Consider the following 11,183-nt stretch of genomic DNA (forward strand, 5'->3'; position numbering starts at 1 on the left):
TTTATTAATTTATTAATCCAAAAAGCTTTATTTCTCAAAGAATCGACTACTAATATAGCTAAGGCTCAAGTTAATATGTACAATGCCATGCCACTGCTGTGTTCATTCATGAACTACTAGGGGATATCGCGACGTAAACGGTTAATAAATATCCTACTTTAAGTTTCCGAAAGAAAAACTCGCGAGAAACTCGTTTCCGAAAGAAAAACTCGCGAGAAACTCGTTTCCCAAAGAAAAACTCGCGAGAAACTCGTTTCCCAAAGAAAAACTCGCGAGAAACTCGTTTCCCAAAGAAAAACTCGCGAGAAAGCGATGGCTTCATGCAATCCGTCGAGAGGAAGGAAAAAGCTTCAAAGTCTTGGACTCAACCATGGTCTGCTCGCACCATTTTGAAATGGAAGACTTGAAGAAAAGTATTGCGGGAAAAATATGCCTTCGAACCAATGCTGTACCGTTCGGTAGTTCAGTGGCGTTCTTCGCCGCGCAAAAGGAAGCCTCCACCTCAAAGATTCACTTGTAAAGCAACTACTCATCAATCATCCAGGGATTTATTCATGGTGCGCACACTCGGAAAGCAGCGTAAATGATAAATCGAATGAACAGCTAGAGAGTTAGATTACAACTGTAGGATCTAGTGAAAAGAATGTCGAAAATGAGGCAAAGAGAAAAGATGTCGAAACTCAGACCGATTTGATCGAGTCGAGGGATGCATGCATTCAGAGTGATCAGGGAGTTGTCGCGCTTGGGAAACAGTATGAAATATATAAGACTTTATTTATTGAGGATAGCACGTGATAGTGCACAAACACTAATAAACTTGTGGTCCTCTTAATTACAATAAATATATAAATGCAAATACAATAGAATCATTAATATATTGAAAAAAAAACAAAAACAAAAACAAAAACAAAAACAAAACAAAAAAAAAAAAAACAAAAAAAAACAAAAAAAAACAAAAAAAAAAAAAAAAAAGATTACAAATATAAATAGAAATTTAGCTAATTACAAATAATATTTAATTGATAAAATATATAGTACAAGATAATATAAACAAGTAAGAATATATAAAACTACTATCAATAAAATTTACCGATTAAAATGAGCTAAGCATGATTTGTCATCATAATAATATTTAAATACGTTGTCTTTAAAGGCCTTAAGTGTATTAGACTTTTTTAATTCAGGCTTTAACTGATTCCATAATTTTATGGCAGAAACTAGAAAAGTTTTCCCTCCTTCTCTAGCCCTTTTAAACTTAGGTAATAAAAAGTTGTATTTACAAAATCTAGTGTTGCGTGAATGTACTGAATGAGAATAGAAGAGCTCTAAAGAGAAATAGAAAGCATTTCAAAGAAGAATGAATGTTTAAAAAGTAGACTTTTTTCTATTGAAAGATTTCGCGCCGACAATTCTGCTGTGTCCTGCTACACTTCATTTCCTAACAACGTTGTTTTAATGGAAATCTACAATTATCTAGACCCCAGAACGTGTTATATGATTGTTTAATTCCGCTCTGGTAAACAGAGGTATCTTCTGAAGTGAGTAGCTCCACATACTAGATTCAGGGAACTTGACGGGAACATGTCATTTAGCGGTGGAGTTATTTCATAACTTAGTACTATCTATAGTACTTTTGATATTACGATAAAAGTCAAGAACGTTTGACCAAAACCTTTTTCGCACTTTGCTCCATCATTAAGATTCTGGTTGAAAGAAAACAAAGAGCCAAAAAATAATTTAACTAGCCTTTGTCGAAGACTCTAAATCGGCCGACCGTTTGCCGCCTGTCGTTTTTATTTCTTTGAACTTAACTATCTTATCAATCAGTCATTATATGTTATTAAAAGATTCTTGACTGATAACTCAGCCGACCTATTGTTTGTATTTCTTTTATTTTACGTAAGTGATCGTTACCTTTCTTACGTAAGTGATCGTTACCTTTGTTATGTCAAATTGTCAAGGTCATTAACGATCAGTGGCTTTATTTATCTGTAATTAACAGGTTGTCGATGAAACATCAGCCAAGTGTTCACCCCTTTTAATTTTTGTTTCTTTAAATTGCATCATTTGAATAATTTTTTGTTTCGTTATGTTGAATCAGTCATTATATGTTATTAAAAGATTCTTGACTGATAACTCAGCCCACCTATTGTTTGTATTTCTTTTATTTTACGTAAGTGATCGTTACCTTTCTAACTCATTCATTGCGAAACAACAGATGAGTTATTATGAAGAGGGGGAAAACAGCGTGAGCAAAAATCTGTGTTGTCGAGTAAGGCAACGTAAGTGGAAATAGTGGAGGGTGAGGTAACAAATTGGATGAAAGTGGGCAACTGCTAACCATGCAACCACCTGCCATTAATAGCAAACAAGCCAAATTAGAGCCCTTTCTGGATGATTGCGAAACACCTCGAGGGAATGTTTATTCATTAATGTAGGCTTTCAATTTTTCCTGAAATAAAAATAATCCAATAGATATTTGTTTCTTCACCGAAAATGAGAACGCGTTCAGTGAAGGCAGATACATATTTTAGGTAAGAATTTTCGACTCAATTTTCACCCTATTTTCCATGATTTCATTGCTCTAAAACGTACAACAGATACACAACAGGAAGAGTAACCCAGAATTTCACCAAAAATGTTTTTAGCGGCGCAAATTTCGATCAGTTCGACGGTTACGCCAGTATGAAAGTGTCAAACATACTTGCATTACAAAACGTGAATAAGCAGTTTTACAGTAAAAAACGTAATCAAATGCCTGGATCAGAAAAAGAAACCCATATAAGACGTAGTCTGCTAGAGTTCTCAATCCTACAATCTATGTTTTCTGCAATAAATTCTGCATATTTTGTCAAACCATCTGTAACATCAATATTCCTTGTTAATTAATCATATTTTGCACCAGTCGCTATTTGCAAAAGAGAGTCAGTAGAAGCTCATTATTTAAGTTGGGTCATCTACGACCTTTGCTTTCATTTGTTTTTTCAGATCATCAGTTATGTCTTCAATGACAATATCTATTGCTTTGGCCCTCTTAAAGGCCTGAGATTTCGTCGACCAAAATCGCGACCACCTCAATGTGGAGGTTTTAGTAACTGCATAGAAGTTGAATTTGCTTATGTCCACTTCCGGCACCATCCATTGTAGAATATCTCCTAGAACTTTAGTGTCAGTTCTGTATAAGATTAGATGAAATATATCCAAAAGTATGTGAAATACATCCGCCTCATCGCTCAAGACTTGGTCTTGAGCGAACTCGAGGGGGAAATACTAAGTGCCAGCAAATATTTCCAGGCGTACCATGGAGTAGTCGGCCTACCTAATACTAGAATATGAGCCAATTCGATTTTTTGACTATTGCCGGTGATTTGTCAATTTGTCTGAATTTTGGTGACATCTTCTCTTAAAAAGCGAAGATTAGTGTTTTAATTTTCCCTAACGCTCACTGGTTCCTGCTTATACTGTGACTGCTGTTTCTTTGGGTATGGGTTGCAAATGTAATTACAAACATGTTTCGATCTGAAAAATATTATTAGGTTTTTTTTCATAACTTTAATTAATATCCAATGTTTAGGTTTGATAGCACAATATAAATTTAAAAAAAAAAGGACTTCAGACTAGAGCTTCTGTTGTTTGTTTTCCATCATTGAGACTCTGGTTGAATAAACACAGAGCCAAAAGAAATTAGTCTTTGTCTAACACTCTCAGGTTAATTTTCGTGGAAATCACCACAACCATGAATGCTATTTCCTGCTAACTGGCTTTATTTATCTGTAATTAACAGGTTGTCGATGAAACATCAGCCAAGCGTTCACCCCTTTTAACTTTTGTTTCTTTAAATTGCATCATTTGAATAATTTTTTGTTTCGTTTTGTTGAATCAGTCATTATACGTTATTAAAAGATTCTTGACTGATAACTCAGCCCACCTATTGTCTGTATTTCTTTTATTTTACGTAAGTGATCGTTACCTTTCTTACGTAAGTGATCGTTACCTTTCTTACGTAAGTGATCGTTACCTTTGTTATGTCAAATTGTCCAGGTCATTGACGATCAGTGGCTTTATTTATCTGTAATTAACAGGTTGTCGATGAAACATCAGCCAAGCGTTCACCACTCTTAATTTTTGTTTCTTTAAATTGCATCATTTGAATAATTTTTTGTTTCGTTATGTTGAATCAGTCATTATATGTTATTAAAAGATTCTTGACTGATAACTCAGCCCACCTATTGTCTGTATTTCTTTTATTTTACGTAAGTGATCGTTACCTTTCTAACTCATTCATTGCGAAACAACAGATGAGTTATTATGAAGAGGGGGAAAACAGCGTGAGCAAAAATCCGTGTAGTCGAGTAAGGCAACGTAAGTGGAAATAGTGGAGGGTGAGGTAACGAATTGGATGAAAGTGGGCAACTGCTAACCATGCAACCACCTGCCATTAATAGCAAACAAGCCAAATTAGAGCCCTTTCTGGATGATTGCGAAACACCTCGAGGGAATGTTTATTCATTAATGTAGGCTTTCAATTTTTCCTTAAATAAAAATAATCAAATAGATATTTGTTTCTTCACCGAAAATGAGAACGCGTTCAGTGAAGGCAAATACATATTTTAGGTAAGAATTTTCGACTCAATTTTCACCCTATTTTCCATGATTTCATTGCTCTAAAACGTACAACAGATACACAACAGGCATAGCAACCCAGAATTTCACCAAAAATGTTTTTAGCGGCACAAATTTCGATCAGTTCGACGGTTACGCCAGTATGAAAGTGTCAAACATACTTGCATTACAAAACGTGAATAAGCAGTTTTACAGTAAAAAACGTAATCAAATGCCTGGATCAGAAAAAGAAACCCATATAAGACGTAGTCTGCTAGAGTTCTCAATCCTACAATCTATGTTTTCTACAATAAATTCTGCATAATTTGTCAAACCATCTGTAACATCAATATTCCTTGTTAATTAATCATATTTTGCCCCAGTCGCTATTTGCAAAAGAGAGTCAGTAGAAGCTCATTATTTAAGTTGGGTCATCTACGACCTTTGCTTTCATTTGTTTTTTCAGATCATCAGTTATGTCTTCAATGACAATATCTATTGCTTTGGCCCTCTTAAAGGCCTGAGATTTCGTCGACCAAAATCGCGACCACCTCAATGTGGAGGTCTTAGTAACTGCATAGAAATTGCATTTGCTTATGTCCACTTCCGGCACCATCCATTGTAGAATATCTCCTAGAACTTTAGTGTCAGTTCTGTATAAGATTAGATGAAATATATCCAAAAGTATGTGAAATTGCATATTTTCTATTTATTGATTGGAGCTCAATGTTCGTCATGTTAATAAATGAATTTAGAAATGTTCAAAATGGTTTGTTGATCAAGTGTGTCAACGTCTAATTCTGTTGAATATGATGATGATTAAGTTGATTGTTGTTGTGTTTGGTTATGGCATTCTATTTGCTTGAACTGAGCATTTTAGCTGTAAATTTGCTCTTATGTTTCTTCTTTGACAACCTCACGTTAACGAAACAAAAATAGCAAAACATATTCTGTATGATAATACCGCAAATCAAACTATCGGCTAACCAATGAAGTTTATTTGAAATTACAGCCATAGGGACATTTACAGTAATTAAGTCAGGAAGTCAGGATTCTGTTTGGAATGGGTGAAGAGTTTGGTTTGAAAGCGATCACATTTTGGCCGACAATTTGCCACCTTTATCTTCATTTCTTTGAACTTAACTATCTTGTCGATCTTTTGTTTCGTTATGTTAAATCTTCATCTTTTTTCTTCTAGAATCTGTTAATAACAGATAAAGCCACAGATCGTCAATGATGACGATCTGTGGCTTTATTTATCTATTATTAACAGATTGTAGAAGAAAAAATCTGCCAACGTTTGCCGACTTTTATTTTTAAGTTAAATCCTCAAGGTCATGGACAATCTCTTGCTTTCTTTATCTGTTATTAACAGATTGCAAATGAACATCAACCAACCGTTTGCTGACTTTTATTCTTATGCTGAATCCTCAACGTCATTGACAATCCATAGTTAGCCAAGGGCAGAGCTGAGTAACGAAAAGCTAGGACACAGGTATGCAGTCCAGGGCCGTGGCCAGACTTCAGAACAAGACGAGGCAAGTTTCGGGTCTGGCATGCCTCCCCCAGAAAATTTTGAAATCTAGAGGCTCAGAAATGCTCTTTCAAGCATTTTCCGTGGCACTTTTCTTCAGAAAAGTCAATCTTGGGCAAGTGTGGAAGTTCACTTTTTTATTGCCGAGCGATACTGGTGGAGGAAAAAAAAAAAAAAGGAAAAGGCCAAAATCAAGACGAGTCAATTGCCTCGTCTTGCCTCATGCTAGCTACGGCCCTGCAGTCAACAACGAAGGCACAAGCGAGCGAGATCAAGATTTCAGCAAACATTTGAGGAGCTAGCATTTAAAAGCGAGGCATTTTCTTGTCATTGGAAGCATTTTCCTATTTCAAGTTTCAAGGAAAAAATATCTTTTTGAAAATATTTAGAGAGTGAACAATTGAAGTTTTTGGAGGTTGTTCTTTAAAAGAAGAGCGCCAAAGCCTAGCGCACGTTTATGTGAATCTTTCTCTATCAAGAACGCTCCAAAGTAACATCCTTTATTCAGTTAAGTTGAGAATTTAGTTTTAGGAGATTTGAAAATATTTGGTTCCCAGTTCAAATGACACACAGCATTAAAAAAAAACGCGATTAGACCCTTTTATTGCTCCAGTGATCACAACGTTCACAAACTGATGTTCGTAAAAATTTATTCAACTTCTTACTTTGTTAAACGAACACCGTGAAAACTAAAATAAAAGTACAAACAAGTTACAAGCGAGATCGTGTAAATAATCAGATATAAATACATTTCATGCGACTCAAAAGTTACAAGACAAAGGAAAAATAACAATTTGCAATTAACGGTACAACGATGTCGTAAGCAACTTTCACTTAAACTAAATTTTAAGTCTTAGCTTACTTCACAAAAAGAGAAATCACAATTAAAGAAAGAAAGATACACATTGCTTAATTAAATAAACTAAAAAGGCGTAAAAATATTTACCTTGGTGCCGCTATCACTAGAACAATTAAAAAAGGTTTGAGCACGGCGGCTAAAACTTCGCTTTCAGTTGAAAGATCTTGCGTCAACTGATGACAAAAGAAAACAACGTAACCTTCACACGGCTTGCGCGCTGTTGCGGCGCTTTCGTGAGCGCTTGCGATACGCGCGTACAACTAAATTAAAGGTCGCTGATGTTACGAGGCCGCGCGTGCAACTAAATTAAAGTTCGCGCGCTGCTATATGCGTCAATTACACCTTTTTCGACATCATTCTATCGTTTTTTCAACCACCAACATGCATTTTGTTATCTTCTGACGGAAAGAGTGAAGATCATTGAAAGAATTGTACTATTGACATGAAGGTTATGGTCAAAGCTTACTCTTTGGTTACACAGGAAGATATTTGGGATAATTGTTGTTTAAGGCTTTTTTTTTTCTGTGAGCCACACTCATGGAGAGTACTTGAAATCCCCCGGTAGTTTTAAAGTGTTTGCCAAAGGTTTGGTTTGGTAAAATTGGTGTCTAAGAGCATCAGATGTTGTGAATGATTTAATTTATTCTTGATTCTTTCATTACTAGCCAGTGTTCTCAAGTATCCTTGGTGCACTGCTGCCTAGACCATAAATAAAACATTTTTACAGTTAGCATTTGGTGGGATTCCTGTTAATGGAAGATGAAAATGACCCAACCATAACTCGGTCTCAGCTCTCTTTTTTAAGAGTGGTGCTTCCCTGACGACGCAGGACCAATCCTTCCAGCTAAGAAAGTTTCATCAAGCTTGCGTAAGTTTAGTCTCCCTCGCAGCCGTTTTTTCGGATGTCACGCAACGCTCCCCCAAAAAGAACAGTTGACGTCTATGTTAAGCGTAGATTTTATAGTTTCAACGAAATTGTGAGAAGTTTTCCCAAAAATGTATACTCTATCTTTACCTGGGCACAAGAATGAACATGTGAAACATTTTGAGCTCTCATCGACAAATTTCTTTGGTGTTTCCTCCCACATGATAGCTAGATCTGCCACATCCCACATTTTCGCGCGAAATCTTACATCATTCAGATTTTCTGGTATGTGATTGGTCTGTTCAATAGACCGCGAACAAACCGCAAGGACAATAAGAAAGGAATGTTGTTCGGTTGTCGGCAGCCGTTCTTTTTGGGGGAGCGTTGCGTGACATCCGAAAAAACGGCTGCGAGGGAGACTAGCGTAAGTTCTGCCTATGTTTCCCTAAGATCATCTTCCCATAGTTTTAGAACTCAGATATTGCTCCTTTAGTACCAACCGAAAAATTTACTGCTACGGGCGCCATTGAAAAATAATTAATTAAAAATTATACGCAAACAGTTCTCCGTCACTTTCACGGTCGTCCCGTACTGGCGATGCAGGTTAACTTAGATATCCTATTTCACACCAGAATAATTCTGCGTTGATGGACAAAGATACCTCCATATTTGGCAAGCGTGAATATAACTGCGAGCTTATCTAGCTATAGGAAATATGATCATTGCTTGGTTGAGCTCATAAAGTTTATGTATTTGTGCTTTGCCTTCCAAAGGTGAGTTCCTATAAATTTCTAGGTGTTTGGTTTAATCAAGATTATTAGTTATGATGATCCTTTAGTTATGATGATCCTTTAGTTCTGGAATTACTAAATGTTTTGGCATGACTCCTAACTCGCGAGAAGGGCCTAACAACAAGGCTTTTGACCTTCGGGTCTTAAAAACCCTACTTTACGCTAAACAACTTGAATATATGAACAAAGTTGAAATGGTAAATTGGCCACCGTTACGGTTATAAAAGCTGACGTTTCGAGCGTTAGCCCTTCGTCGGAGCGACGAAGGGCTAATGCTCGAAACGAAGGGCTAACCCTCGAAACGTCAGCTTTTATAACCGTAACGGTGGCCAATTTACCATTCAACTTTGTTGATATATTCAAATTATTTCGTTAGCCCCATCGTCGCAGCGCCAAACAGTTTCTTTAGAAACTATCAGCCTTTATTTACGCTAAACATGCTGGTTGCTAACCACTTTCCTTTTTATAGCCTATTACAGGCCCACACATACCACCGGTTGTGTTTTTTTGACAAGCATTTTCAGGCGTCTTGGATGCATGAATTCTCCATAATCACGATCATGATCTCCAAAGAACACCGTATTCTTGTCCACACTTCGAATGCAAAAAAATTTGCTTCTTTATCGTTAAATAAACACGTTAATTCTTGTAGCCTTATTATGGGTTGCATCTCGGCGCTTCGCAGGTAATTTATGCAGGGGAAATTCGTCAACAACCAACTACGCCCACTTATACCGGTAGTATAGGAGTTTGGAAAATCACTTTTTCAATTTCGACGCGTGGGAAACCACTATTTCAATTGTCGTATGAAGTAAAATGCTGACTCATTTCCTCGGGAAAGTTCCTGTTGTATTACATCATTTATTTGCTGTTTTTCTGAGAATGTCACGCAATGGAACAATGCTGTGAGATCATCATGTAATATTCCAACGCCTTGATATCATAGAATAATTTTTTCGAATGATTCCATTAAATAATTCCATCATATCATTCCATCGAATGATTTCATTCAATAATTCTATTATATAATTTCCATAATATGGTATTGATGTAGAGTGTTAGCGTTTTTGTACGCGATCACTTAGTGATCTCGTACCGCCAACTCTTATACTACACCAAACCACATCAAACTTTACCATCTTCCTACTACACCAAACTAATTTTACTCACGATCGAAATTTCTCCGACAGTAACTCTCAAATATTACCATCATCATGGCTTCTCTTGAGGTGAAGATCATTTTGTCGTGCGTTTTTCTGATATACGCCAACGTGATAGCAGCTCAATCCAAACAGGTAAAACAAGTGGAAAAGTGTTCCTAATATTTTGTAGCACAACTGCAAAGTGTTGGGTTGCGAAAACAGAAGGCCTGAGGTTGGATCCCTCGTTAGGAGCTTGAATATTTCTTTGTTCTTGAGAAATAGACAGATATCTTTGTTCATTCGACAATCCAGCTTAAATTTTACCACCTTTTCATACTACCTATGTCCTTCAATTCCCTTCAGTATTTATGAGTGCGTCAACTCTTGATTTTAGGCATTTTCCATCTGTTCCAACCATTCTGTCAAACACGGCTTTTGCTATCTGACAATTTAGAATTAACTTATATAGTTCTATGTTTGTTTAAAAAATGAAGATTAGGCGGTGCAGATCTTCTCTAATACAGAAAGTCAAAACTGGATTCTTAACTCGTAGACATCCTGTGAAAATGTTTATAGACAAAAAACTCCCGTCAAGAGAAAATCAAGATGTATTCTCGTTTCCCGCGAATGTAGTTTAGAAACTTTCCTATATTGGGTCACTGAATTTACTGTAAAAAGCTGATGCCTATCTATTTTATTTCGTTGTAGCTCCAGTGTCCGGAGGCGAAGCCTCAGGCTCATATCGAGGCCAGCAATGACAAGGAAGTTTCCTGTCAGGCTTGGACAGGTTGTTCTGATCTTTTCTGGTTGCTTCTGCAACTTTCTCAGTTTTACTAATTGTCCCCCTGAAAATTTCCTTTTAGTGATAAAAGACTGGGAAGTAGATAATACATTCAGTCATCTCGTGGGCGGCATGAACTACAGTGATGGACAACTGATTGTGCCTAAAGCTGGAGCGTACTATATCTACGCACAACTGTACTTTCACTCTAAGGGTAGGGTGTTTATGATGAAGAATAACGAAGCAGTCACCATGGTTCAACACCCTAACTCTGAAGAAGGACTCCAATTTACAGCAGGAGTGTTTTTTCTTAGAGCTGGTGACGTCATTTCGATGAAAACCAGGGACAGCGTTAAAATTTACATGTTTTCTTATCACACTTACTTCGGAGCGTTCTTGATACAATGAGCTTCACAAAAAAATGTAAAATCCTTGAAAATTGTAACACGATATATCATGTAGAATGATATTAAAAAGTGTGTAATCGTTTCCAGTCTATCTCTCTCCAAATCAATCCATATTTTGTTGACTCACAGAGAAAACGACAAATTATAAAGAAAAAGCAGGAGGAATATACGATTCATTTTTCTATTATCCATTCCATAAATT

General features: G+C 36.5%; 1 protein-coding gene across 2 annotated transcripts; it reads left to right on the forward strand.

Moving 5' to 3' along the window:
* The first annotated feature begins 7,713 nt into the window (after positions 1 to 7,713).
* On the forward strand, positions 7,714 to 11,063 carry LOC111330409 (uncharacterized). Of its 2 annotated transcripts, none has more exons than XM_088762764.1 (4): positions 7,714 to 7,863; positions 9,842 to 9,946; positions 10,502 to 10,580; positions 10,657 to 11,063. In XM_088762764.1, exons 2-4 carry the CDS (start codon positions 9,866 to 9,868, stop codon positions 10,980 to 10,982), a joined length of 486 nt encoding a protein of 161 aa, XP_088618890.1. In that variant the 5' UTR covers positions 7,714 to 7,863; positions 9,842 to 9,865; the 3' UTR covers positions 10,983 to 11,063. The 2 variants fall into 2 exon arrangements, with proteins under 2 accessions (XP_088618890.1, XP_022790994.2); XM_022935259.2 differs by lacking the exon at positions 7,714 to 7,863 and adding an exon at positions 8,478 to 8,633.
* Positions 11,064 to 11,183: the final 120 nt, after the last annotated feature.

This window comes from Stylophora pistillata, chromosome 6 (genome assembly GCF_964205215.1).
Source record: "Stylophora pistillata chromosome 6, jaStyPist1.2, whole genome shotgun sequence".
Classification (NCBI taxonomy): Eukaryota; Metazoa; Cnidaria; class Anthozoa; order Scleractinia; family Pocilloporidae; genus Stylophora; species Stylophora pistillata.